The 26918-nt window shown below is 41.0% G+C and overlaps 1 protein-coding gene across 4 annotated transcripts; it reads left to right on the forward strand.

Moving 5' to 3' along the window:
* The first annotated feature begins 51 nt into the window (after positions 1 to 51).
* Positions 52 to 26658, forward strand: nfat5b (nuclear factor of activated T cells 5b). 4 transcript variants are annotated; one of them, XM_037449298.2, is made up of 13 exons: positions 52 to 308; positions 12682 to 12807; positions 15519 to 16122; positions 16786 to 16975; positions 17976 to 18166; positions 18406 to 18578; positions 19335 to 19469; positions 19582 to 19634; positions 20619 to 20751; positions 21173 to 21247; positions 21436 to 21533; positions 21739 to 23560; positions 23799 to 26658. In XM_037449298.2, exons 1-13 carry the CDS (start codon positions 236 to 238, stop codon positions 24035 to 24037), a joined length of 3912 nt encoding a protein of 1303 aa, XP_037305195.2. In that variant the 5' UTR covers positions 52 to 235; the 3' UTR covers positions 24038 to 26658. The 4 variants fall into 4 exon arrangements, with proteins under 4 accessions (XP_037305195.2, XP_037305202.2, XP_037305212.2 ...); XM_037449305.2 differs by having other exon boundaries at positions 21742 to 23560; XM_037449315.2 differs by having other exon boundaries at positions 21436 to 21497.
* The last annotated feature ends 260 nt before the right edge of the window (positions 26659 to 26918 follow it).

A 26918-nucleotide genomic window follows, 5' to 3' on the forward strand; every position in this document is an offset into this window, starting at 1 on the left:
GGTGTGGGCGTGGTCTACCGGCGCGGCTCGGGTTCTCTCTGGTGAAAAAAATCAACATGCGTAGTAGGCGGCCGGAGGGGTACGTAACGGCCAAGTGACAGCGGCGCGGGTCATCCAGCCACAACGACGCCGCAGTCTGCTGAACGCCAGGTCGAAGGTTTCCTGACAGTCAGAGAGAAGGAAACACCGCTGAGTGACTTGAGAGTGTCCGGTTTTCTCACTCAGAGGGATTGCGATGCCCTCTGACTTAATCACCCTTTTCAGCAAGGACCTCGATCTGAGTCCTCCCAAATCCTTCTTCTCTAAAGGTAACGCCGGCTCTCAAACTGACTCTCATTCACGTGTCGTCGCTGTTGTCTCTGCTCAAGTTGTAGTTAATGAAAAGGTGCGTGTGTGTTTGTGTGGAGCTTGTCTAGTAACATGTGGTGACGTTCAGCTCCCTCGGTTTCATACATCTTTAAACTGCCTTATGCTCCAAGTTTGATAACAATACAGTTAGGTTTGTAATAATTCGCTACAACGATGCCTCTGTTTTCTGTTAACATTTACACTTTCTTTTTATGGGGGGTGTTTTTCTTTCAGCAGCTTCATGGGCACCGGTCAAACCAGTTTACTTTCCCCTTAAGCTGAAAAGCAGCGCAGTCTATTTCTTCTGGTTTGTTGGTGAAGGCCACATCTCAGGACTGTATGTGAAGACTGAATGGTATGTGTGGACTACGCCGCCCTCAGTGGGCCCGTGATCACAGACTGGGTTGCGACCAGTTTGGGAGCCTGAGTAAAAGGGTTATGGCATGTTTATTCCCAGTAAATATCATAATATATAAGGGTTCATCTACTTAAGGCTCTTTTGTGGAGATGTGTTGGAAAATATGATTCGTCACAAGCATCTATCAAAACGTTTTCGTTAACAAACAATTACCAAACTTTTTTGCTAGATGCTTGGGAAAAGAGTACAACCATCATGACAATGTGCGAAGCTAGCTAATTACTCGTGTGCTTTTTGTTTTTCAATAAATAGAAAATTAACATAAACAAACACGTTAGAATGAGCCCATACATGCATAAAAGGCAGGAGTTGTTCTTTGCTGTTTGTAAACACAACATTCAAGGAGCCCCTCCTCTGCAATTTAGAACCACTCCCGATTTGAAAGAGCTTGGTCCTCTTGGCGTTTTGCGCTGCTATATTCCCCTTTTCTGTGTTTAGCTTTCCTGAGGATACAGCCATTGCGCAATAGCTGGTGTCAGAAATGTCAGCCAAACACAGCACAATGATAATAAGATACAGGCGAAGGTTATTAGTCCGTGATGGATGATTGAGAGGGATTACTTTTCTCTGTCTATGACTTGATTTAAGGAAAATCCTGCATAGTATGCCTTTTTAATAAAGTTACCCAAGATTAGACAGTCCTGTGCTACGCCCACTGTGGGGAAGTTTGTAGCAGCATAGTGGGCTTTTCAACCAGAGGCGTCTGTATAAAACGGAAAACTAAACATTACAATAAAGGTATAATAAATAAGTAAATCCCCCAAAACAGAAAAAGTTAAATATACAACACATTCAGTTATATAATCAGCTAGGATTTGGGATCAAGGTACTGAGCAGTTGAGAAATGAGCTTAACGTAACTCAACAAATCTTTGCCATTTACATACTGCAGTGTATTGTTCTTCCTTCACTGATTTATCTGTGGATATCAATATACCTGCGACTCACATTATTGATTGATGGATTCGGTGTTACCTGTTGCCTGTTATACTGTGCACTTTAATCAATTTCATGTGCACAGAATAAATAAGCAGAGATTACTTTGAGATCTCAAACAATAGTAACCTCTTTCTTTAGCATACCTACCTTGTTTACGTACTAATCAAGCTATTGTGTATTTCTCAACTCCGCCGTGTGTGAAGTTAGTTTTGCATCTTGCCGACACAGCCAACCCTCCCCCAGTTTGTCAGTGGGATTGTCCTTTGGGTATAAAAGAAAAGATCCAATTACTTTGACTTCTCAAAGTCAGTATGAACTAGTCATACTTTTTTAGAAGTCCATTTTGATCAGCTTAAACACAATGAAAAAATACGTATTTATAGTACAAAAGTAGTTCGGGGAATATCAAGGAAAAGCTGTAACAATGGCACTCAGGACAGGAATGCTAGTCATACCACCTTTTGTGGTTGGTAAGGGACGGCGGGTTAACATACATCATAAAATGTCTTCCCACCAGGTTCACATCAATGGGGAAGAATGTTATGGCTTTCCCGTAAGTTCTATCGACCTCAGTTAACAATTGTAAGACCGCAGATCTTGACATAGTTTAGTTTAAATCTTTTTTTATATTGACACCGACCAAAGCCCGGTCAATCATTAACCCCCTGGCTGCCCTGTGTGTAAACCTGGGCTTAAATAGCACTCTATTAATATTGACTCTGCTTTGTTAAGCAAACTTAGCGGCATGCGCTTAAAATGACTTGATTGCCTTAAAAGGTTGTAGATATCTGATGATGAAAGAAAATATAACATAAAGGGAAAAACTGGGAAAAGTGTATTCAGAGTTCATAAATGTGTTGTTGCAATAGGTTTTGCGAGTGTGACTGATCCGTCATAAATGCGACAATAGATGGACTCTGGACTCAAATTCCTTTAAAACAGCAAACCGAGATATATTTTCTCTTAATGTTTTCCACGCTGACTTAATTAACTCGCACGTCCTGTGAAGACGAGAGCACTGAAACTATTGTGACATTCAGGGTTTGGAGGTCATAGCATTCTTTACGATGCCTTCATGTGTGTAACATCAACTCCAACCTGTTCTGCATACTTCACATAGTGTGTTTGGTTGACACCGCTTTGATCAGTTATTTGCCAGCTGACACAAACGTAGCAGCCAGATGCTTAACATTCATTTGCAATATTCATGCTCACATTGGTCAGATGCTATACGTCTCAGACTCTACTGCTGTCAGATACTGATGATAGTAAGTTGCTTATTTTAGGGTCTTTGAATGTTGCCCGTGGCCCTCAGTCTTCAATGCCTGAGTGTGGTGTTGGAACAGATCCTGCCCCTGCTGTTGTATCTTTTGTCGACATGTATTGAGGTGGCGTTTCTAGGACAACGTGATCAACATTTTAACACGGCTGCTTTCTTGAATAATCTAAAGAAGAGCTAGATATTTGTTTCGCTGTGGATAAGAAAAAAGGAAAAGCACTTCAAAAAATAATATAAATTGAAACACTTAATGGATCCTTTCTACTTTACAGACAGATATTAAGCAATTTTTTGTATTTTTTACCACATCTGCATGTCGCCTGAGCATTAAAATTGAAAAGCCTCATAAATTATACTGGATATTAACGTTTAACATATTCAAGGATAATGTTCTGATGTATTAATTATGTGTGTATCTTAACAAAAGTAGAAGTAGTGGTGCCCATTCTTCAACTCCTTTTAAATCAATTTGATTAATCATTAATACTAACCAAACATATTTAAAAGACTTATCAGGGACAGGTCGGAATATCACCTGTGCTGGTATTTACTGCCCACTTGTGACTTTGTTTTGGCTGCGGTTAATCAATAAATTAGTAGTTCAACCCGTCAAAACGTTAGCAACTAAATCTTAAACTGAGGTGAACATTTTACAGGATTTTGGTTATTTGTTGGTGTTGCAGTCATTAACAACTAGTTGCATTCTCGGGGTGGTTTTTAGTACTATTAGTACATTTTATGTCATAGTAGATAGCAGCCTCTAATCTGTCTAATTTTTACACTTTATACATATTTTGCTCAAAAGCTAATGTTGACCTTTTTTGTAAACTCTTACCAGATATTCCCACAGCATATCCCCAAATTATCAGAAAGCCAGAATTGTATTTGACAAAAATTTGTAATATATCATTGGAAAAAATATTTTTGCCCCTAGATGTCCTTGATCTCCTTTACTCATCTTGATATTTTGGTGGCGTTATTATGCAAGTTTGTAGATATGTACCAGGTTATGGTTATCAGCAAACCCACAAATCCTTTAAAAGCAGACACTTTGTCCCCTCGGCATATTCTAGGTTAGCAGGTCAATAGGGAACAAGGAATCGAACCAGAAGACAACCCGACAGCACGGTTTCGGTTCTGTTGTGTCAAACTGGATTGGAATTGTTCAACTGTAGTTTCACCTACATGAGGATTGATTTAAAGTTTGGCATATTGCAAAATGAAGATGAAGATGCAAAATGGAGCAGAAAAGATGCATTTTAAAAACCAGCCGAATTTTGTAAAATTCATTGGTTTAGTGTTGAGACAATGTCTTCCTATTCCAGAGGTCGAGTGCCAGAGGCCACGGTGGCTGATGCTTTTCCCTCTAATTATGGCCTGGAGGATTTCTCACATGCTTCTGCAAAACCCAAAAGCACTTGTGAGATCCAACACTCACCCCTTGTGTTTTTGTTTCTCCCGAGTAAGATGATTCTGAGCTAAGTCATTATTATTATTATTATTAATTATTAAGTGTGATGAATCTTGGCTGAAAGGATCCTCTCCCTGACTCAAAACGAGGGAAAGGTGGTTCCTGCATATGCACATGAAGACACCACACATTGACTACCAACCAATAGGAGGCAGCGTCTGTGATGTATATGGTGATTATATATAATATACATATAGTAATATATAATATTATATATATATATAATATATATAGTACATAATTATCTGTTTAAAACATAGTCAAACAAAAAGGAGTTTGGTGAACACTGACCAAGCAGCGACATCCAGTCCTGCACAATGTAAAAAGACAGAAACACACTAAAAACAACAGTTCATAGAATGGCCACTTGAGGCAGAATTCAAGGTTTTTTGAGGACTGAGATGAGGGTTGTGGTGGCTCTCACACTCACAAACTCTCACTCAAAGCTCTGCTCTGCGCTCAACTCATACTCAACTTTATATACTCAAACCTGTCTGCGAAATATTGAGGGGCGTAACTAAGAATCGTGCAACACAACAAATCTATGATGAAATTTGTTGTTTGACTATTTTAGTAATACAATTTTATCAATTTTATGATTTCGTTGTTGCAGTTGTGTGTTTCATTCTCATGTTCTGCAATAAGCTTCGAACTCTGGCTCTATTTATTTATTTGTGCGTTTCTCTAAATATCTCTACATGGCAGATACCATGTCAGTTGACTTTTGTCACAACAAGAGGAAGTAAACGGCCCTCGAGCACTGGCTTTTTTGAGACACCACAACAAATTAAACATTTTTCAATCTTTTCATACACGACGAGGTCCACTCTTAGAGGCTCATGCAGTGAGGTATTTCATGACCTTCAAGAATGCTGAATACCTTTTACAATAAGTAGTATAACGATTCATCCTTTAACCGTTGTGGTCTCTCCACATGCTTTGTGTTTTCATTTAATCTTTGCTGCTACTTCCCTGGCCGACTGGCCAGGCAATTTCCCCTCACATCCTGTCATTGTTGCCTTTCTCTCTCGCCGCTTTCATTGAAGTGACACTGACGATGTTTGCAAACGGACAGGTGGCTGCTATGGCCGAGGTCAAGAGAAAGGAAGACAGATTATTGTAGCAGAGAAATTCTCACTTGAAGTAGTACCTATTTTTGTTCATCAATGCAGGACCATCATCAAGTTGGTACTGTTCTGTTTAGTAAAAGGAAAGTGCCATTGAAAGGGGCGTTAACCAACCGTCTCTGCACCCACACGGCAAGCTTTAATCTGGACACGGGTTAAGCTTTGAAGAACTCATTCATATGTCATCTACTTAATTCATCAGGAACAATCTAATTGATAGAAGCTTTCTTTCTTTTTATTGGTTTGAGTACACAGGGTTTTTTTTCTACTCTGTAAATACGGAACCTCATTCATCCAACCACAGTATCAAAGGCATCATTCACCCTCATACAGCTTTCAAACTTGATAAATGAGTAGATAAACAAGAATAGTATTATATGGATAGAAAGACTGGAAGCATTAAGATAAATAGAGTTATGTATGTCTGTTGTATGAGGATTAATTACCAAAGTTTTACATTGAACTCAAATCAATATCTAAAAAAGAATTGATAGCCTGACAGGACAAGATCCTTAACTGCTTTTTTCACCATGACTACATTATTGTCCTTTTGACCTTGTGGCAAGTGGTCCTGCCACACTGTTCTTTAAAATCAAAGGTCAAGTTTGTGTCCCTCCCCCACAAGCGGTGGAATCTCTGGCTCCGGACAGGTCATCGCGAACTGGGTTTCTTTTAAAAAGCTGTACATTTGTATGTATGTAGTAAGCCATTTTTCAATTTAGCAGCCAATGTTACTTCTTCCTTGGTCTTATTGAAGTCAGGCACAATAACTCAGAAAAACATATCTGTTGTTTGTTTTATTCATCAGTCACATATTCATTGTATTATTTATTGTATCGCAGTAAGCACATTAAATTGTGCCGGCGATAAACTAAATCTACCTTGTAGGCCAGCTGCTAATAGAATTTTTCTTTTGACTGCAACAGCGGTGTATTGAGAAATTAGTACTAAACAGTATGCTATGGTTATATTCTTACTTGATAAGACACAAGACTGTACAGGAATCTCAGCCAAATCTACCTGTACCACAAAACGAGTTCTACTACTCTTCTGCTGAAAATTTGTCCAACAAATGTCGGAACAACAACTTCCTTCAGCTGTGTGGGAGCAGCATTAGCTGATTCTCGGACACCTTTTTCTAAGGCTGCCCTGTCGGGTGTTACCTGAGTAATCAGGTCAAGCCTTCTCAGGTAATTAATGCCTGAAGCCGTCAGATCAGTCGAGGTCGGGAAGGTGAGCTTGAGGGACATGTTGTAATATGTAAAATCTCTTAAAGAAATACAACTTGCACAATAATGACAGAAAAACTGTTGGTTTGCACATTTCTGGTGTTTATATTACTTTATTCTTACACTGTACTATACAGTTAAGTATTTCTCAGTACAGCAGGATGTAAAAAAACGTAATCTACACTAAATGTTGAACTAATGCCAGCTATTTCCTCTGTTTATTCCCACTTTGTCATCAGTCCAAAAGGTGTCCAGATCAAGACATCAGATGCCAAATAATGTTTTAAAAACATGCTCATTGTGATTGTAGAGGCACTGAAATCACGATCATCTACTGATTGTATTTATTGTGTTAGCAGTCCCTTGGTCATTAAGGTTCTCTGTTTGTCATGCTGACGCATACCCAACCATGGACCAACCTTTTTCTTCTCTTTTGTTATCACAAGGATTTTTCTTTCTTTTCATCTTTCTTTTATCCAAAAAGATTGATTAGATGACTCATACAACTCTCATGTCTGCACAGTGATTACAAAGCTACCTTTTAGCTTACCACAAAGACTTGAAGAATGGGGTAACAGTGAAGCCTGGCCATGTCCAAAAATAACTAAATTGGTCTGCCACCTCGCCTTTAACTCATCATTGTCACCGTTGCTGGTTCGGTCCACACAAACGGCAGTATGTAATAACAAGTGGGATATCGCCCAGACGGGGTCTCGTCAATCAAGACAGTTCCTTGCTTGGAGCATTAACATCCTGAAATTTCCGATAGTCGTATGTCCAGGGCGTAAACAAACAAGATACAACACAACGTATTGAGAGAGTTTTAGAGCTGCTGGTAAATGACTAGCATCTCCATACAGAGCCAGGTGTCTTATTTGCCCCCGTGGATTGGGCCCCATTCTTTGCAATGTAACGGGAATGAAAACTACCTCAAATTCAGTTAGCCTTGCAGCTTGCCAATGTCACGCCATGGACGAGGGCTGTTGCTAAAGGCTCTTCCTGTTGCCTCAGCAAAGGTTTTCCTGAGAGAAGTCACAGTAAACGTTTTGGCATGCAGCTGTTTAATACTGTAGGCTGTTAGTAAGTGTCTGTTTGTAGTGTGCGTGTGTTCGTCTCTGAGTCATAGAGTAACTTCCTTTTAAAAGAGTTTTATAGACGTTTTGCACACAATTCCAGTAAGTGTGTGTGAAAGGATACCATTTTTTCTTTGTGTATTCGTCGTTTGCCCGTGGGTGACTTTGCATGTGCGTTGTGTTTTTTACGAGTTTTATTCATTTCTACTATCATAATTAAATCCTGTTGCACCTGTGAGAGGAGTTTGGATTTGACAAGCCACTTCATTTTCAAACCTGACCGGTAGCTGCTGGTTTAGCCCTCACAGGAGCCTCTATGGGCTGTTTTGCAAAGACAGTTTAGTTGTGGGTGTTTTTTGAAAGCAAGTCATGTAAACTGATGCCTGGTCGTCATTCTTGGTCACTTCTCAGATTGGCTGACTGAGAGAGCTACATGCCACAAAGTCTGAGCCTGTTGTGTCACAAATGAGCTTTTCAAAAGACTCTGTAGGAAGAATAAATCACATTACACTTTAAAAAAAATGACTAAGCTCTAAGATTATGGGATTGTGGAATTAATTACCAAAGTGCTAACATGTTTACATTTGCATTTTGGTTTTGGGTCGACCTAATTAAAAGTTGCAGACACATATTCAATATGAGTACATCTTTTTAACCATTTTATCTTGGCCTGACTTTTATCTAACCTTGTATGTTTCTTTGTCGGCTGACTTGTAGCTTGGTCCAATATTTTCCTGACTCAAAGCGCTGCAGCTTGAAGTGCTGTTGTGATGCTACTGTTGCAACATGTCAATCAACAAGTACAACATTTCACACATCCTGTTGTTTTCTCGTTTGTTTTCTCATCATTCGAATCAATTCTATTGATGTTCTCATCATCCTTCCTTAATGCAACTTGTGGTTAAATGCAATGACATCACTTCCAGTGGCTGCTATTGTGCATCAGAGTAAAAATCCCTTGACTTTTATTACAACATATTTGAGTCATCACGTCTGATGCAATCATGTGGATTTTTTTAGTGACCGTCTCTATGCTTGGGGACCTGATTTTAGGCTTAAGTTAAGTTTATCTAGAATAAAGAGTGTATCTGAACACTCAACAGTATATGGTACATGTGGAGCTCTATTCAGAACTGATTCATGGTACCGTTATCTGTATTGATCTTCATCCAAAATGATAAAACCATCAAATTTTTTATTTTTAACAAAATCAGACAGCGTTACATCTCATTGCATTACCTTCAGTGGGCCCCTGTTTATCGATGCCGTTACGACTTGTTGCCAAGTGGCTTTTCTCGCATGAGACCATTTCCATCTGCTGCTTGTTATTGGAAATAGAAGACAAAACACCCGCTGGATGTTTTCACCCCATGGCTCTCGTACACTCTCGTAGAGGATTGTAATGTGTAGTTCTTGATACGGGGTTGTTAAAAATTTTTTAGGGTTCAGTCTGTGTTACTGCTGATTTGCATTGGGTTTCACTAACTAACTATTAACTAGATAACTCGTTAGTCTGCATTAATACTTGAGGTTTCACTGAACCAAAAACAATATTCAAGAATGGGAATTTTGGGAATGACTATTAGTGATTTCAGAAATAATGAGGTAGAAATGAATAGTGTTAAAATGCAGATTAGTTCAAAAATACATCCATCCATACATAATATGTTTGTGTCACCATGCAGAATTCTTGACCAGAGAAGTTATGATCAAAAATTCTGGCAAATATCTACCATATGATCATGTTTGATATAATAGTTGTATAATAACACACCAGCCAAAATAAATATCAATCATTAAAAAATGTAGGTAAACGGACATTTATGATAACGTAAAGACAACTTTGGTAAATTTGGTTGTCAGTGTTATCCCTTAGCAATCAACGATGTCAAATAGTATAATGTGACATTTACAGGGATGATTCAGAGTTATGCTACACTGTGTGTGTGTGTGTGTATATATATATATATATATATATATATATATATATATATATATATATAATGTCTCACTTTGGTAATGCTGTTTAATTTGTAAAATTTCCCCACACAATCTCACGAGAGATTCAAACGCTCAAAAGTCTTGTCCCTGGATTCGTGTTGCTATGGATTCCCTGGCAGCCTTCATGTAGGCTTGGCTGTAAACATTTCAGGGTTGTTGTACATGGTTTGTTGCTGCCTGTTTTCTTTTTTCCCTTCACTGCTTGGAATCATCTCTAAATGTACTTACCTTAATTGTATCACTTTTTGCTCAGTTCCAAAAAGAACATTGTAGGAACTGTAGGAATCTCTGTAGCCTGAATTCTTTTCAAGGCAGCAGATTATCCTTTTGCCTCATTTCTGCTTGAAAGGATTCTACATGACAATGCCACTAACCTGTTGAGCAAGTACAGAAAGGGGTCGGGGAGCACAGTAAACAAGACAGGGAGACGGGCAGAGGTAGGTTGGGTGGAGGAGGGGGACTGAAGGGGAGTTAAATCAGTCACTCAGCCAAAAAACAAACTGCCACGCCCCAGGTGCCGGGGCTAGTAAGAGCAAGCAGCAGGAATGTGAGGGAAATGAATGGGAGTGTAAGTCCTGCCATTCACATGGTGAGTGCTTTCTTTTTTCACCTACAGCCTGTAACACTTACCGTACAGTCATATGACAAGGTATGGTGAGGATATAAAGAGCAAAAATATTTGACTCCAAAAACATAGAACTTTAATCAGGATTTCTGAAGTAAAACCTGAATTTCAAGTGAATGTGTTTGTTTATCCTCCTGTTTGCATTGAACGTGAACTGAAGCGACATTTGTGAAGAGGTCAAGGAAGATCGCCACTTTACAACTCAGATTTAATTTCTCAAAATGCATTAATAGCACGAGTAGGCCTAATTAAAACGGACTACCCGAGCATGCTGTTTGTCAGTGTGAATAGTTTGGTCAGGCTTTAATCTGTCACTATGCTCGCAGGCGATCGCAGTCACAGACTGGAAAGAAAATGAAAGATTTTCCTCAGTGGTCTGCATAAGAGGACTACAGTCTTAAGTCTTAATCAAAACACCACGTGGTGCGTGAGTTTATTTCCCGGCAAACAAGGCTGACTTTTTAGTTTTTAAATCTTCTGCTGTGTGAAAGGGACAGTGTTCTGTCACCTGCACATGAATAATAGCACTCTGTCGAACAAACATATACAAGGCAAAAAGAGAAAAAAAGATTCTGTCTTTTAAAACATCGAGAGACTGTGGAAATACTTTGAACAGGCCAGCCAGTCATTCAAGACCACTGCTCTGAGAGAAGAGTACATATTTTCTGTCGGTGCGGTTGGCAATCCGTTTACTGGAAGTGCTGCTCGCCCACATGTTGCTGCATGTGCCGTTAGTCAGTGAGCACCGAGGAGACTGTTGAGTTAAAGTGTAAATGCAGGGGCAGAGAAAGTGTTTTTTGTGGAGGTGGTAGGGGGGGGGGGGGGGGGGGCGTTTGTGTGCATGCGTGTGTGCCTGGGATTTTGTTTGGAGAACTTAGCAAATAACCAGCAAAACCACACTGGAGTTCTGTGTGCATGTGTGGTTCAGTGTGAGTTATATGAGTTTGCAGAGTCCAGATTTAAGCTCCCTTTCTGGGAACCAGCATTCCCTACTCTTCTAAAGCGAGCTGTAGGAGACTGGAGGGCTTTTGGAATGAAGAGGCATGGGCTGGTTTCAATATGTCCCAGGTTTGTCTATTGTGCACAGCGAGTGGTAACAATGGGAGGGTTAAGTATCTGATATACACACCGAACCCTGGGACTCAGCTGCAAGTAATTAAAGCTGGCAGTTTGCAGAGGAGAGAGTCAGGCGACTGTAATGGTCGCTCTAAGTTCATACCATAATATTTTGATGATGAATAAGGCTGCTAGTAAAAGTGTTGTCATGCTGTTGACCCAAGGCTTTCTCCCTTCCCCATGTCCTGCTGGGCCTGAGGGAGCCACGGAGAGGAGAGAAAAAAGCTTTGTACGACAGTGCAGCCAGTTGGTGATGAGATGTGCTGTTTATTCCGCATGCCAGAGATTTTGCGTTTATCTCCATGGTCTTGTAGTTTCATGCTTTTTTTGCCCCATTTGGTTTGGTCATTGTCATTGCGTCCTCAAAGACCAGAATTAACAGTTGAGCTAAAACAAAATGGACAGCCTTGTGCAAAGACATCCATAATGTAGAAAGATCAGATCCCTCGTGTCTTTCCCTCGTCTCCACTCGCATTGTAGGTGGGAAAGAACTGGAGGAGAGGATATTGAGGAGCTTGAAATAAGGTGAATTACAAACAGAGACTTTTTGTTTATGTTTGACAATGTTGCAAAAGGGCAACGCAAAATTGGCAAAGCTCTCTAAGTAGGCAGAAGGTCATTGTCGCTGTTAGAGGACTGGTTTATGGAATTCTGTGGCATCTAGTGGTGAGGCTGCAGATAGCAATCAATTGAATCTCCACCCTCCTACCCTCCCTTTGAAAGCATGATGAGAATGTGGCAGACACCGTGAATAGGACCTGTTCCCTATAAAGAAATAAAGTCAGTCTTTGTGGCAGCTGAATAAAAAGAAAAACCCTTTCAAAATGATTTTTAATTGCTTTCAATAAATGCGAGACACTGTTCATTTAACTAAGAAAGATATTTATACCCACTAAAAATGTACTTACATACTCTAATGTCAGAGTCTATTGTGAAATGAATCGCTCCATGTCCACAACGAGCTGGTCATTGAGTTGACAAGTTTAAATAATGAGTCTCAAAAGTTCCTGTTGGCACATCCGCTGATCATCCCCGTGTTTCTGCCTCTCTGAACAGAATCTGCGTATGACCTTCTTGCCAGAGAGCTACAGCTGCCTTCCTTCACTCAGCAGAGCCTGAAAGCCATGAGTCAAAAGAGCGGCGGAGAGGCAGGGCCCCCCCCTTCAGCTGCTTTACCATCAGGTAGGATCATGCTCCTTTAATCTTTATTTCTCCTATTTCAGCAGGACTGATTATACTCTATACTCAGTAAAAACACATGTTAACAGTTAGCACCTGGTACCATGATGAAATGTAGGTCATGTATCACAGATTTACATTTCCTCTATGTAAACGGACAATAAAATAGATAAATGGTTTAAACCGTACACAGAAACACGCAACCAGAGAGACCCCAGATAGAATCTATCCAGTTTTTGTGGATGATAAGCTCATTGAACTCACACTGTTGCAAATAGTCATTTTAGAAATAAATAATTTCTTGATCAATGTGCTTGCCGTGTAGTCGAAGGGCAACGGGTCACTTACAATGTTTAAAACACTTTGGTTTGGTGCATTTTAGTTGAACAACAGATGTTTTGCTCAATGCGTCACGATAAGACAGTGTAATTTAAAATGTTACTTAAATCAAAAAAAGTTCAATGTTGAATAGAGAGAGATAAACAATGGGGTGACTGTGGGTGAGTGGGGAGCGCGGCTGTCCTCCAATCAGAGGGTTGGCGGTTTGATCCCAGGCCCGGCTAACCTGCATGTCAATGTGTCCTTGGGCAAGGCACTTAACCCCAGCATTGCTCCTCTAGCGCTGACTACAGTGTGTGAATGTTAGCTACTGATGGGCAGGTGCCACTGTGTATGGTAGGTCCTGTCATCAGTGTGTGAATGGGTGAATGATGTCGTGTAGTGTTAAAGCACTCGGAGTGGTCAGAAGACTAGAAAAGCACTGTACAAGTCCATTTACGTTCTTGTTTTTTTTTCCTGATATTAAACATTTCAAAGAAGATTTTCATTGTGCATTATCTTGTTACATAGTATTCTTCAAATAGAAAACTTTGACAAGTAAATAGTAACAAATGATTGACAAAGAATTAATGACAAATTTATAACCATAAGTTTATAAGATCTACCATTAAAACACATCTAAAAGAAAAAACCCCGTGTCGCTGGTTTTGTACATAGTAGTTGGTTTCCTTTCTCCTGTCCGATGATGTCCGCAAGTCACAAAAGTAACACATTTAGTCCAAACGAGTTAATAGTGTGGAGATAATATTACAAAATATAGCTATGTAGCTCTTTGTATTGAACATTTACAACAATTTATTAATGAAAAGTCCCTAAAAAGCCTTCAAAAGAGTTTAATTAAATCCAAGGACGGGCTCCATTAAAGCCACTTCCTGCGCTCCAACCGGTTTTAAAGATGTGCCTGGAGGAGAGAGAAGGAGAAGTACATTTTATATTGAACGGAAACTGAAACGTTTTATTGAAAACTTTTACATATTTATGAACGTCCATTACATTCAAGCCGTTGCCAAAGGAGTTCACAGAATTCTGACTAAGCCTATTGCTGCCGTGGAGGGCTTTGTCTCCGCCATGCATAGCTGCAGGTGAGCATGCATCCCCCAGACCGCAGAGGGCTCCTCATGCATTGTTTTTGTTAAAGATGTCCGTGCTTCCTATGAAGCCAGGGGATCTGCATCCACTCCAGAAACCTTTTATATGCTCACTGCTAGAGGGGTTGACAAAAGTTCTGCATTCAAATTTTAACCTGACTTCATTCTTTATTCTAGTGTTGAGGGGAAAAGTCAGCCACTGTTTTAAAACCCTTCTTGTAGTGCATTGAGTATAATGGAGGGTAAACACTCATAGCCCACCTCTCAAAATCTGTAATAGAATTGGACATGTGACAGCATTGGTCATAAATTTGGGCTTTTAACATAATATGCTCTATGTTTTTGTGTTTTGATACTTGACCAAAGTGACAGTTCCTCCATATTGTTTATGTGCCTCTTTTTCTTTCTGACTGTGTGTCTTGCAAACTAATGAGTCACCACACAATCCGGAGTGTAACCATCACTTACCTTCTTCTTACTTTTTATCTGTAACTTAACCCAACTTTTCCCCACTTCATCTAGTTCTTTGTAACTATTTGAATGCTTTTGAAATTACAGTGTATGTCAGCATGCTGGAGCAATATTCTTTGACAAACCAAATAACCTGTCTAATTATTCTTTCTAAAAAAATCTGAATACATTCTACTGCTCAGCTCTTATTGCTCATTCGCTGTCTCATTTTTATATTCCAGGAAGTTCCCTCTGAAGCAGGGAGTGTCTGCATATAAAATGGTCTGCAGTTCTCTGCTTCATAGGTCAGAAGCTTGTTTATTTTGTCTCTGTGGCTACGTTCAGTCCCAACGAAATTAACATTTGTAGCAAAAAAAAAGAAAATTAAAGCTCCAATAATTGGCATGCATCTTATTGTACATATTAGTGTTTTCAACTTCCCTTTCCATAACATTATTTTGGCCAATTTTGCATTTAAACATGAACAAAAAGCTAATAATAATGATAATATAATTATATAAATATACATTAGTTTATTCACAAGCATTTTATGTCTTTTTTTTTCAATAAGGGGGACAGCTCAATTCTCATCTCTTTTTTATCCCTCTATTAGCCCCACCCATAATGTACATACAAATCTTCAGCACAACAGACACACACACACACTCAAGATCCAATGCAAAGCGCAAAATTTTAATTGGATAAATAAAAATTTCAAAAATACAAAAGCCAACCAAAAGCAAAAAATATCATAAATCAATTTTGCTGCTTATATGGGACTGCTAGCCAACACTGGTTAAAAGGCCTTTATTCATTGTGTGTTTATCTGCACTGTAGATGCCATGTCCTCTATGACCATGGAAGGCCCCCGCAGTGCTTTTCCCACCTCGTCCACCACAACCATGCGTTCCAGTTCTTCAGCCAGTGACCCGGTCCACTGCGGCACTGTTGACCCGGAGGATGCCAGGAGCAGCCGAGTGGTTCCTGAGGTCATGGGGGCAGAAGGTGGCACTGGTAACAGCAGGAGTAGCAGTGAGCCAAGAGGAGTAAGAGGCGTAGCATCCCAGGAGGCCCAGCCGCATCATCAGATGACCCCATCCAAGCGCCGCACTGTACTGAACATCTCTCCACCTCCACAAGACCTGCTGGACGACAGCCGGATGTCTTGCCAGAATGAAACGTCCCTGGATTCCGAGCAGAGTAACAGCATCTGGATGGAAGACTCTCTCTCCAACTTCAGCATCGTAAGCGCTGTCTCCTATAATGACAACACTGAGGTGCCACGGAAGTCCCGCAAACGTACGCCTCGTCAGAGGCCTGGCCCCAAGTCTGCAGGACGCGGGGAATCCAGCATGGACGTGTTTGACGCAGACAGTGCCAAAGGTCCACACTTTGTACTTTCACAACTAGGCCCTGACAACAAGACTGGATCCAAAGGAAGGTTTGTTTAACCTGTAAATATACTTTTGTCCAAGTAATGCTCATCTTCATCCCAGAGCCACCACAAGCTTCTAAGTCCCTGAAGCTCTACTGGAGCACACAAAAACCTTCTTCCAAAAACATTTTGTAGAGCTGCATCCATTTATTGTTAAATCGATTTAAAGTTGAGAGAAATGAATTGCTAACTAGCTTCATAATTCATTAACCAAAATGTTGTGGTTACAGTTTCTCTATAATAAGGAATGGCTGTTTTTCTTTGTTTTATATGTGTATTTACATATAAATATGAAAGTGTATATGTTGACCTAAGGGCAGGATCCTGAAGTATAAACAGTGGTCAGCCAATAGTGAATAACAAAGCCTCTCTGAAAGACCTAGTGTAAGCAGATTAAATAAACCGATAACTGAACTCTTTAAGAGCAGGCGATAGAAACTGCTTGGTTGATGCCGAGCCTGTTGACTTTGGATTGCTCAGGGCATCATAGCGGATGGAGGTCCCTGAACAAATAAGCACACGGCCACAATCCGTTAAAGCAAGTTCCAGAAATCTCTTTACTGTTCTATTGCAACCCCAGAAGATGGCCGCCAAGTTGTACTAAAATGAAATTGTGATACAATTTTGGAATTACAAATAATCTGCTGGTATCTCTGTCAAACCTTGCAGCAGCTCTAATGATCCTCAGACAACAAACCAGAAAGGAGGATCACTTTCGAGGCAATACCCTCAAAGAAGTGAGGGGAAGGAAGTGAGGATCCTCGTCCAGCCAGAGACTCAGCACAGAGCTCGCTATCTGACCGAAGGCAGCAGAGGCTCGGTGAAGGACCGCACTCAACAGGGCTTTCCCACAATAAAGGTAACTGTTATAACTTTGACACAGCCTCTTTAGGAACTTTTCTGCCATAGTGTGTCCTTCCTTAAGGTTAAGTTAATGATTTGTTTGTATGTTAGAGGCTAGATTGTTTTAGTTTTGCTATTCTTAGAGCTATAGGCGCAGATGGGGAAAAAAAGCCAAATATGTTTGATGTGTAAGGATTAATGTTACTGTAGAGATATAATATGGTCAGTATGGATTTGAGTTTTATCTCCCATCAAATGGACAGTTATAATATAATAACATAATGGTATCTCTTCAAAGCCAGATCCAACTTTTTAAAATATCTGCTCTGTTATTGTATGTGGAGAGACATTTTTGGACTCAAAAAGTTGACTTACTATGTAAGGCAGTTAAATAAAGTAGTTTAAATTTAGTTAAATTTATTTACGATATGAAATTATTTACAAAATGGGTGGGGGGGAGTGAACTGTGGGGATTGTGCCAAACACAATAAGAAAAGTACAATAAAATTAAGCCTAGATTTTCCTTTCCAACAAAAGGCCTGACTACCAATCATTTCTGAGTGTATGCATGTACGTGGTACCCCAGCCTTACCTCAGTACCACTTCCTCACCACAAACCTTAATGGACAAAGTCAGAGAGAGACCGAGAGAGGCTTTAAATAGTGTCCCACATCTCTGATTGGCTGAAATGCCCGGAGTGTGAGCCATTCCACAGGGTGCTGTGGAGGCAGGGCCAGCCAAACCTCCACCTCTCACCTGCAGGACAAAGGGAGGTGAGAGCAAGAGAGAGAGACACACATGCTCACATCTCTCTACACGCAACAATAACAAACACAAGTTGGGTTTTAAGAGGCTGACTAGAACACACAAGAAGATGTGCTGATAAACAAACCAGGATTCAATGAGAATATGCCACAAAGCACGGGCAACACTGAGAGAATATTCTGGACAGGTAGAGAAGCATGTAAATAAAAGACCTTTGCTAATGTGTGACTTTTCTCCTTTTTATTACACAGCTGGAGGGAGTGAATGAGCCGGTGGTCGTGCAGGTGTTTGTGGGCAACGACACTGGACGTGTCAAGCCTCATGGTTTTTATCAAGCTTGCAGGGTGACTGGTCGCAACACCACAGCCTGCAAAGAGGTGGACATTGATGGCACAACTGTCATCGAGGTGTCCCTTGATCCAAGCACCAACATGACACTAGCGTGTGTACTTTAACATTTTAATTAATTGGTTTGTTTTTGTGAAACATATTACTCAATTTGATTTAATTTGGTGAAGTGTGTCTTTGTATATGTCCAGTTGTACTTTACAGATAATTCAAAGTAATTAATCAATACTATTAATACAATACTTATTTATCCATTAAGGGTAGGACATTATTCATCATAGAGTGTCTAAGGTTGTAACAAGTTTTCCTAGCTTACATGGTCTGTCTGTGCAGGCTGGACTGTGTTGGGATCTTAAAGCTCCGTAACGCTGATGTCGAGGCTCGTATTGGTGTGGCAGGATCGAAGAAGAAGAGCACTCGCGCTCGGCTGGTGTTTCGGGTCAACATTCCCCGCCCGGATGGATCAGTTCTCACACTACAGACTCCCTCCCATCCAATCCTGTGTAGTAAGTCAGTCTCCTCGTGTTGCTGTGGAAAGGCTATTATAAATGCAAAAATCCCAGTATCATTCAATGCACTAAAACAAACTAGAATTACAAGAAGCAAAGCAGACTGCTGATTTGTAATTTTCATTGTTAATACATGACCATTCTGACCTCCTGCCTCTGAGTCTCTGTCTGGAGGCTGTTGACTTTCTTTGTCCACGCTGGTTCACAGTGTGAAGGATCCCCTCAGGTTCAAGTGTTAGTTCATATAATGTGTAAAGCTTCACTGGTGTGGTTGGTTTTGTAAACAGAAAAAACGCTGAGGGCTAAAATAACTTTTCTGCTCAAGTTGATTTGGGAGAACTGCTTTGAGAGAGACAGGGGGAAAAGGGGAAGGAAAGGGCAAAACAATAGAGGTGAGTGTGTGAACTTATATTGTTTGCACAGAGTTAGGATGCAATCAAAGGAAATATCTTTCCCAAAAATTGTAATACCCTTGGCATATGTACGGGAAATAGATTCCTAATATTTGTTAGAGGAAACGGGGGCTTATTTTAGGTTTACGGTTGTTCAACATATTGCCATTCCAGGCTGATAAGAAATATCCAGTATTTCTATTTTATGAAAAAAGGTCCTCTTTTTGCAGGCTTTTAATACATCTTTAGTAGAATTCAATTTGGTTACAAAAAGGCCTTAAAATCGATTTCAAATGTCTGAAATTGCATTAAAAAGTCTGAAAATGTTTCCTTAAAAGTGACGCTGTATTACTGTTTTCAGCTCAGCCTGCAGGAGTTCCTGAAATCCTGAAGAAGTCACTACATAGTTGTTCAGTGAGAGGCGGAGAGGAGGTCTTTATCATTGGAAAAAACTTTCTGAAAGACACCAAAGTAATTTTTCAGGAGAGTGTCTCTGGTAAGAAATAATTCTTTTTTATGAATGTTATTGTCTGTGGATATTTTAGGCACATGGATTGTAATTGTTTGCCAAACCTTAAACTCACTTTAAAGTCTTCTATCTGCTCCAGATGAGAACTCGTGGAAGGCAGAGGCTGAGATTGACATGGAGCTGTTTCACCAGGTAAATGTGACTGCTCTTGTGTTTTTTTTGTACCAAAGGATTTTACTGTCAGATCATTTTTGAAGTGTTGTTGTAGTTATCCATAGTCTGCGTATTATCTACTGGAGGTGTCCCGCGCCACGGGCCTAGTTTGGAGAGCAAAGGAATCAACAGCTATAAGTGCTTTCTCTTTTTTAGATTTCTTTGAGATTGCTTAGATACATTTAGCTGCTACCACCGCAGTTCATTGCTTAGATTCTGTCTGTTTCTCCAAACATGTAGCGTGTCGCCCCCTATCATCGGTTCCTTATACAACCCCACTTTCTGAACTATCCCTTTATTTCCAATCACTAATCAGCTCAGGAGAAAGAAGCAGCCTTTTCAGATTTGTAAGGGGCTTTAAATGTAATCATCTTAATGACTGCTGGTTCAAAGGTTTGAGTAGTCTCATTGTGTTCTGACCTAATTACCCTCAGTCTCAAAAGCTGTGCTGAGTGTGTCTCAACAGTCGAGTCTAGACTCACGTCTCGTAAACAAAATGATCAGAGGTAGATGAGTTAATGCGTCTGCTACATCTTCTACATTTTCATCACACCTGTTGTTTACAGGTGTGATGAAAACGCAATTCAACTGTGATTCAGCAATCTTATTTGGCAGACATGGTCGCATGAGGTTGCACCGACTGAGTATATCCTAAACAGCATTATGAGTTAATATGAAAATGATTTTACTGAGATATTTCCTTTGGATTTTATAAGACACACTATTTGTGTAGATCAAACTACCTTGTACCTTTATTTACCTTTATTTTAATCTCCAGCAGCCACAGTAATGTGAATCCCGTCCCCCCTGTGCTCGTGATGTGTCCGTAGGACAAAAGATACGAGTGATGAACTTTCATTACGCTCTTATGGACTCACCCTTTGACTCTGATTAGATAAGTGCAGTTAGACCTACTGGGGTATTCATTATTTTTCGCTGATTTTCTTTGTATGTTTACCTTAGAATCACGTGATAGTGAAGGTGCCTCCGTACCAGAACCAATCCATCTCCTCTTCAGTGTGTGTGGGGATCTATGTGGTGACCAATGCGGGGAGATCCCATGATGTTCAGCCCTTTACCTACACTCCAGATTCAGGTTTGTTCCTGTTTGACTAAACTTGCTAAATCGCACAAAGTTCCCCTTCATCTGTTCCTTTTTACAATCATCTAAATAGGAGAAAAGAAATGTACATTCTTGATGACAAGATCATTATTTACAACATCATTTTTTGATTTACTCGCTGGCACCACAGCTGGCTGACCGGCTACGGTTAATAAGGATGAGAGAACATAACAGTCCAGGTATCCCAAGTCAAGAGCAGGATAAACCATGTCGAAACTCAGGAACACAGCCCTCTCTTTCATCAGCACTTTTTATAATTGCAAGGTCCTTAATGTACCTCGAAACAAAACAAGCTATTATTGTGATGTGAGTTAACATAGATTTTTTTGAAAAGGTGATTTTAAAATCATTTTTGGAGCTCATATGAATAAAAATCTGTTGTTTGCCCTAATAGCTAAGAATGATGTTCCTGTGAAGAAAGAGGTGCCTTCTCCAGTGAAGACTTGTTCAGTTGATGAACAAATTGAAGGTTGTCTTCCCTTTGTTGACTTCTCTTTCTAACCATGATTGTAGCCTCTGTTTAGAAAGTTTTGCATTTCTAATACTGTACTTGTCAAATGATAGGTGACTGCCACTTCCCTGAGCAGTTGGGCACAAAGCAAAATAAAACACATAAAAAATAACATGTATTTCTTGGCGCTGCTTTTGCATTTCTAGATGGTGACTTGATGCCTTCGATGTTGCGTTTAGTGAAAAGCGAACATGTCACTCCGATGGAGGTAACCAGCAACCTCCAATCTTCTGCTGTATTCAAGGTGATCTATTGATCTGTCAACTATTTAAAGGCTTCATCAATCACTTTATTGTAAGAAAATCACATACAGCTAATTAGTAATTAGTTAATACTACTTAAACTGTCAGAAAGACAGGTGTTATGTGGACAGATTGGACAATAAAAACAACAAAATAGTACTGACGCAAACTGATGGGTATCTTTTATCTTTTATGTTGTGTTTTCAGCAGACTAGTGACCTGTGCCCAACCCAGCAGAACCCAGACATGGCTGCAGGCAACCTAAATAAAAACAGACCATTCTCCAACAATCTGTCTCAGCCTGCAGGCGAACCTGACCAAAGCCAGGCTCCTGTTTTTCCCAACACAGAGCCCTTAGGCACTATTCAGAAGCAGGACATTGCAGCCACCGGCTCCTACTCTGTGCCCGTCGAATCTCTGCTCCAGCCGGGATCACGTCAGTTCCTCCTGGAGCCCATAGAGGGTCTCGGACAGGACAGGCCCGGCGGCGGCTCTGGCGCTGTGGGGGGTTTGTGTGGAGAACCTGCACCTCAACAGCAGCAACTGCCTCTGTTCCCCCCAGACGAAGTAGCCCAGCTGGAGGAAGCAGTGAGGCAGCTGAAAGCCAAAGGGTTCTGTAACTTACCGCTTCAGTCTGACAACTCAATGGCCAAACACCAGCAGCAACACCTTCAACACCAACAGCATATCCAAAAACAGCAAATTCAGCAGCAACAAATGCAGCAACAACAGCTTCAGCAGCAGCAGGTTTTGGAGACTTTGCAGCAGCAGCTGTTTGAGTCACAGATTCAGATGCAGTGTGGCATGTTTCAGGACGCTCCTCAGGCCAAGAACGCAGAGCAGCAGGGACCCTCACAGGGGGTGGTGCAAAACCAGGGCACACCTTTTCAACAGGCCCAACAACAACAACAACAGCAACAGCAGCAGCAGCAACAACAACAGCAGCAGCAGCAGCAGCAGCAACAACAACAAGCGTCTCTTTTTCAGCAGGCCAGTGATTTGCTCTCGATTCAGACCAACTTTCTCCAGCAGACCCCAGCACACCCTTCACCACCCATGTTCCACAACCCCAGCTCCTTGGCTGAAACACAAGATCCACAGGGAACATTATTCCAGAAAGCCTCTCAGGAGCAGGTCCAGGCCGCTCTCTTCCAAAACACCATGACAGTACTACAGTCTCCGGACCAACAGCCATCAACCCCTGGACTTTTCCTCCCTCAGACATCCCTGTCTTCTCAGCTCGCAACCAGTAGTGCTCAACAACAGCAGCAGCAGCAGCAGCAGCAGCAACAGATGGCCTTTCTCAATGCTCTACAAGCGCCCGCCCCTGAACCCCAATCAGTGTTTCAGGCCCAGCTCCCCCCTCTCCCACAGAGAAGCCCTATGGAGCAGCAACAGCCTTCCCAGCCTCAGCCCCACGCACAGCCGGCCCTGCAGTCCTCCCTGTTTCAGAACATGCCCCCACATCCGTCTGCAAACACCCTTTCGGCAGGCCAGCAGCAGCAGCAGGCCGGCCTGCTGTTCTGCAACAACCCTCTGTCCGCTCCGGAGCAGGCCTCCAGCCTGCTGTTCGGCAGCCAGGGTCAGATGCCACCGCTGACCAGCAGCAGCTTAGTTTGCCAAGAGCCTCCAAACCCCGCTCTGCTCTTCTCCCAGGCAGGCATGGTGACAGTAGACCAGCAGGATCGCTCCGAGCCCATGGCCTTGGGAAACCCCGCCGATCCACGGCAGCGATTTCAGGAGCAGCAGCCGATGCAGCTGGGCAGCAGCTCAGGCAACCGGCAGGAGCAACCAGTGGGCCTCTACATGCCTCAGCCGAACATGGCCTCTCTGCAGGGGGCACTAGCTACTCAGGAGCTCGCGCAGTCAGCCATGTTCACATCGCAGAACGGCGTGGCCAACCTCCAAACGACCAGCGCCTCCCCCGTTCAACAGCCGGGGGCTCTGTTTCAGACGTCTGTGAGCGGGAGCGTCAATCAGCCCAGCCAGCCTCAACAACCTGGCCTCTTCCTTTTTGGGATTCAGAACGGTGAGAAATCGATTGCACAGCTACACACCTTTAATCCTGTTGTATCGATGACTGCCAACAATTAGCTTTGGGCAAACATTGTATAGAATCCTGTTCTACTGCCAGCCAGAGTTTTTTATTACCCCCCCCCCCTTTGTAAGGTTGACATCATCCTGGCGCCCAAAGATAGTAAGAGTCGACAAACGGTAAAAAAAAAAAAAAGAATTGAATCTGAACTCGTTGTGTTCCCTGACTGCAGAATGTGACCACCTGATGAACACGCCGGGAAACACGCTGTCGGATCAGATTATAGCCATTAGCCAGTCTGGTCACAACCAAAGAGAGAGCGAAGCGCACATCCAGTCTCTGCTCAACCAGTCCCTGTCTCAAACTGGGCCCGTGCCGAACAGCATGACTGCCTCTCAGAACATGGAGAAGATGGATGACCTGCTGGTCAGCTTGCAGGAGACCGGCGGCAACTTAACTCGTTCATACTAACCTCGTTGTTTGATTTTTATATGTAGAACGATTGTGAAATGTAGAGAAAAATAGACAAAACACTACTACAAACAGTAAAATAGTTCATGAATCATGAAGTTTGAGACAAATCTGAACTCTTTATTTTTTAGCCCTAACATATTCCAAAGATGTATCAATGCTGACCTTGTTGCCACAGATAGAAGACACAATCGTCTTGTGGTTATCCTCCAGGGAGGCATACGTGACATCGCTTATCTCATTGTCAAGGATGAATTGGAATTTAATTAATTAATTAATATGCAGAGAAAGATTTTCTTGGCTCAGTGGGCTGGCCGAGAAGAGAGAGCATCGCGTATTGCCTCCATTGTGACACCTGCAGAATTAGAGGGACTTCAGGCAACAGGAAAAATTGTCATTACCAAAAAAAAAACACACAATTTGTTTCCTCCAGAAGCAAAGTAACTCAGTGGTCTCGTCATTGGTTTGACTTGTGAAGTTTAGTGTGTATCTGCAGCTGGAGTGTCAGAGACCTGATCTGTAGTGACTTTAGGTTCTTCTGCTGTTTTTTCCAAAGTGTCCTGTGGTTCCTATGATTATTTCCCTTTTAATACTGTATTTTTGTTGCACAGAAGGAGTGTGCAGTACAGCAGCAAGATTTAGACTGACTTTTGTGGTCTGCTTAAATACAGCAATGATGTGGAAGGTAGTTGAAATATTGTTATGCCACAGTGCAAAAAGTGTATTGAATGAAGGGTTAGAAGAAAGTGGAACAGTGTGTTACATTTGATATGTAGATTACATATGGATTGTTTAAATGTTATAGCAAGTAGCTTACACCGAATAATATTAATATATTGACTCAAGCTGTCTCTGGTAGGCGACAACGTAACTTTGGTGTTCATTGATAGGAAGAAGCTGTGCTCCGTAGGCGTATGAATGAAGCAATGATGCTGGGATAAATTAGATCTAGTCTTGTCTAGACCTGTCCGGTGCTGTAATACCTGTAAAGAACATTTGAAGTTTGGCCGACAGCTGTCAGTGTGGTACATTTAACCTGTATTCACCCAAACCAAACTCTGTTTGCTACTTTAAAGAGCAGATTCTCCTTGTAATACATTACAAAGTCATTTAAGAGTGTGACAGTAGAAATGTGAAAAATAGAAACAAATATTGGCTTTGATTTTTACATGTATGTTCAGCCCTTTACGATGCTGTTCTTTGTGACCACTTGACTCACCGAGGGTACAGTACAGTCCCACAAGTTGGTGGGTTTCTGTTGGCCGCCTCTTCCACTCTGTTCACAGTGAAGGAGATACATTTTGAAACATGCTGTTACATCTTACTACCGTTCATCCCAAAACGTATTAGTCAAAACCAGTGAAAATGTGGATTAATTACTTATCTGTTTTATAATTTCAGTTGACATCTAACTTTTAATAAAACACTTCTAAAGCAGAGAGAGTAGAATATAAAATAATATTTTATTCATATGCAGCAGCATATTATAAAAGAACCTTTTGAACCAGTTTCATTCATGTGATGGATTTAGAGAATGTAGAGCAGAAACAAACTGTACATCATACCTCTCATCAGGGTCACGGTATTTACATGCAGGAACCCGTTTCATATGTTTTCTTGTAAACGCAGTCATCTGGAGTCGGCCTGTGGCCTCAGGACCAAAATTTCACCCAAATCTTGCTTTTGCAGTCCTGATGACAGGCCAGTTTTATGGCTTGTGAGCTTTTACTTTCTTTTTCTTTCTGATGCAAAACATAGACGTTGATGGTTTCATTATCAGTCACGATGTCCTGCTGCCACACTTTTCTTTCTGTTTGCTGTTGTGTGGTTTTAGAACAAAACCACATGTTTGTTTAGTGTCACTGTAAGTGTTTGCATGAACGAGGGGCCGGTATCAGATGATGAATTATTTTGGTTCAATGCCTGAGTTGTTGTCTTGTTTTCTATATTCAGATTGCTAGAAACACATACGCACGTTACAAGTCACAAGCTAAACTGCTGTTTAATGATGGAGATCTAAACTTGACTAATGTGATTTGAGGAACTACAGCGTAGGAGTTTGAACGGTTACTCTTTAAAAGGACACAAATCCTGAAGGAAACCTGTCGTTGGAGAGCTATCTGTGATCGGCTTTCTTCAACTTGTGAAATAGAAGAACTAAGATTTTCATGTTTTGAGAATCAATGATGTTATTTCTTTTTGTTTGGTTTGGATGTTTTTGTTTATTTTAATCGGTGTAGTACCAGTCTCTTGGAGAGTCATATCTAATTTATATTGGTGTTCTTTTTTTATCTGAATTGTTTTCCTTTGTTAGTTGTGTTGAGATAGTTTCTGCATTGATAACCTCAATGTTATTCTGCCTCCTGCAACTGCTGTTTCTGTAACTTCCTCCTTGGGAAAATGGTGGTGATGCAGTTAAATGAGACTGTAGACTATGATTTACATGTACATTACTGTGCACTGTTATCTTTTGGAGATTTTTTAATAATACACACCTTAATGTACTTGAACCCCTGGCCTTCTTTATTCATTCTTGACTAAATGGTCACAGGTTTTAATCCCTCAAAACCAGGCCTACAAATTTCAGTATTTTTACAATAATAAACTGACTGTGGACTCAGCATCCCTGAAATTGATCTTTTATGCACATACTGTGGAGGTAATTACTTATAGGAAATTACAGTTTCCTCATTTGTGTATTTGCAATGTAACTGGAGATCAGAAATATATAAAGGAGAGACTAATATTACAGTCATTACTTACTGTTGAAAAGTTATATTTCTCTTTATTGCAGTATAATATGTGGATTTATTTTAACATCCCCCATTCATTTAATATTAACACCATTAATCAGCAATCAAAGATTTTCAAACTGTCCCCC

The sequence above is a fragment of the Pungitius pungitius genome, chromosome 4, assembly GCF_949316345.1.
Source record: "Pungitius pungitius chromosome 4, fPunPun2.1, whole genome shotgun sequence".
NCBI classification, from domain to species: domain Eukaryota; kingdom Metazoa; phylum Chordata; class Actinopteri; order Perciformes; family Gasterosteidae; genus Pungitius; species Pungitius pungitius.

What these genes read in the sequence shown, in the direction of transcription:
- nfat5b (XM_037449298.2), top strand. Translation starts at nt 236, where the DNA reads ATGCCCTCTGACTTAATCACCCTTTTCAGCAAGGACCTCGATCTGAGT. An exon ending in CAAATCCTTCTTCTCTAAAG is followed by an intron (nt 309 to 12,681) that starts GTAACGCCGGCT and finishes CTCTCTGAACAG; the next exon opens with AATCTGCGTATGACCTTCTT. An exon ending in AGGGCTTTCCCACAATAAAG is followed by an intron (nt 16,976 to 17,975) that starts GTAACTGTTATA and finishes TTTATTACACAG; the next exon opens with CTGGAGGGAGTGAATGAGCC.